Source organism: Primulina huaijiensis, unplaced genomic scaffold, assembly GCF_012295235.1.
Source record: "Primulina huaijiensis isolate GDHJ02 unplaced genomic scaffold, ASM1229523v2 scaffold201291, whole genome shotgun sequence".
NCBI lineage: Eukaryota > Viridiplantae > Streptophyta > Magnoliopsida > Lamiales > Gesneriaceae > Primulina > Primulina huaijiensis.
Window position 1 is genome coordinate 1 of NW_027352386.1, and position 555 is coordinate 555.

A 555-nucleotide genomic window follows, 5' to 3' on the forward strand; every position below is an offset into this window, starting at 1 on the left:
ATGTAAGGCTTCGTCATATGGTGAAGTTGTTCAGGCTGCATTGGGCAGAACAGCTAGAATTTTATCTGAAATTTGCATTATTGTTAATAATGCTGGAGTTTTGGTCGTTTATTTGATCATCATCGGTGATGTTATGTCGGGCTCGATTCGGCATATCGGTGTTTTTGATCAATGGCTGGGACACGGTGTTTGGGATCACAGGAAGCTAGTTATTCTTATAGTATTGGTGCTTTTTCTTGCTCCCCTTTGTACTTTAGACAAGATTGATTCATTGAGCATGACATCGGCTGCTTCTGTGGCACTCGCAGTGGTGTTTGTTATTGTCGCATTTGTAATTGCTTTCATTAAACTCGTACAAGGGAAAATCGAGCCTCCAAGGATGTCGCCCGACTTTGGATCCAAGAAAGCTATTATTGATTTGCTCGTTGTGATTCCCATCATGTCAAATGCTTATGTATGTCACTTCAACGTGCAACCTATTTATAACGAGCTTGAAGGGCGCACCCCTCCCAAAATGTATCGTGTAGGAAGGATCACAACGGTTATTTGTGTTCT

General features: G+C 41.8%; 1 protein-coding gene across 1 annotated transcript; it reads left to right on the top strand.

Moving 5' to 3' along the window:
- Positions 1 to 4: 4 nt before the first annotated feature.
- LOC140966185 (amino acid transporter AVT6E-like) lies at positions 5 to 548 on the top strand (the record flags this gene model as incomplete). The annotated part of the gene is made up of 1 exon (XM_073426537.1): positions 5 to 548. A coding segment is annotated over one exon (544 nt), but the record flags the coding sequence as incomplete, so codon positions are not given.
- Between the last annotated feature and the right edge of the window lie 7 nt (positions 549 to 555).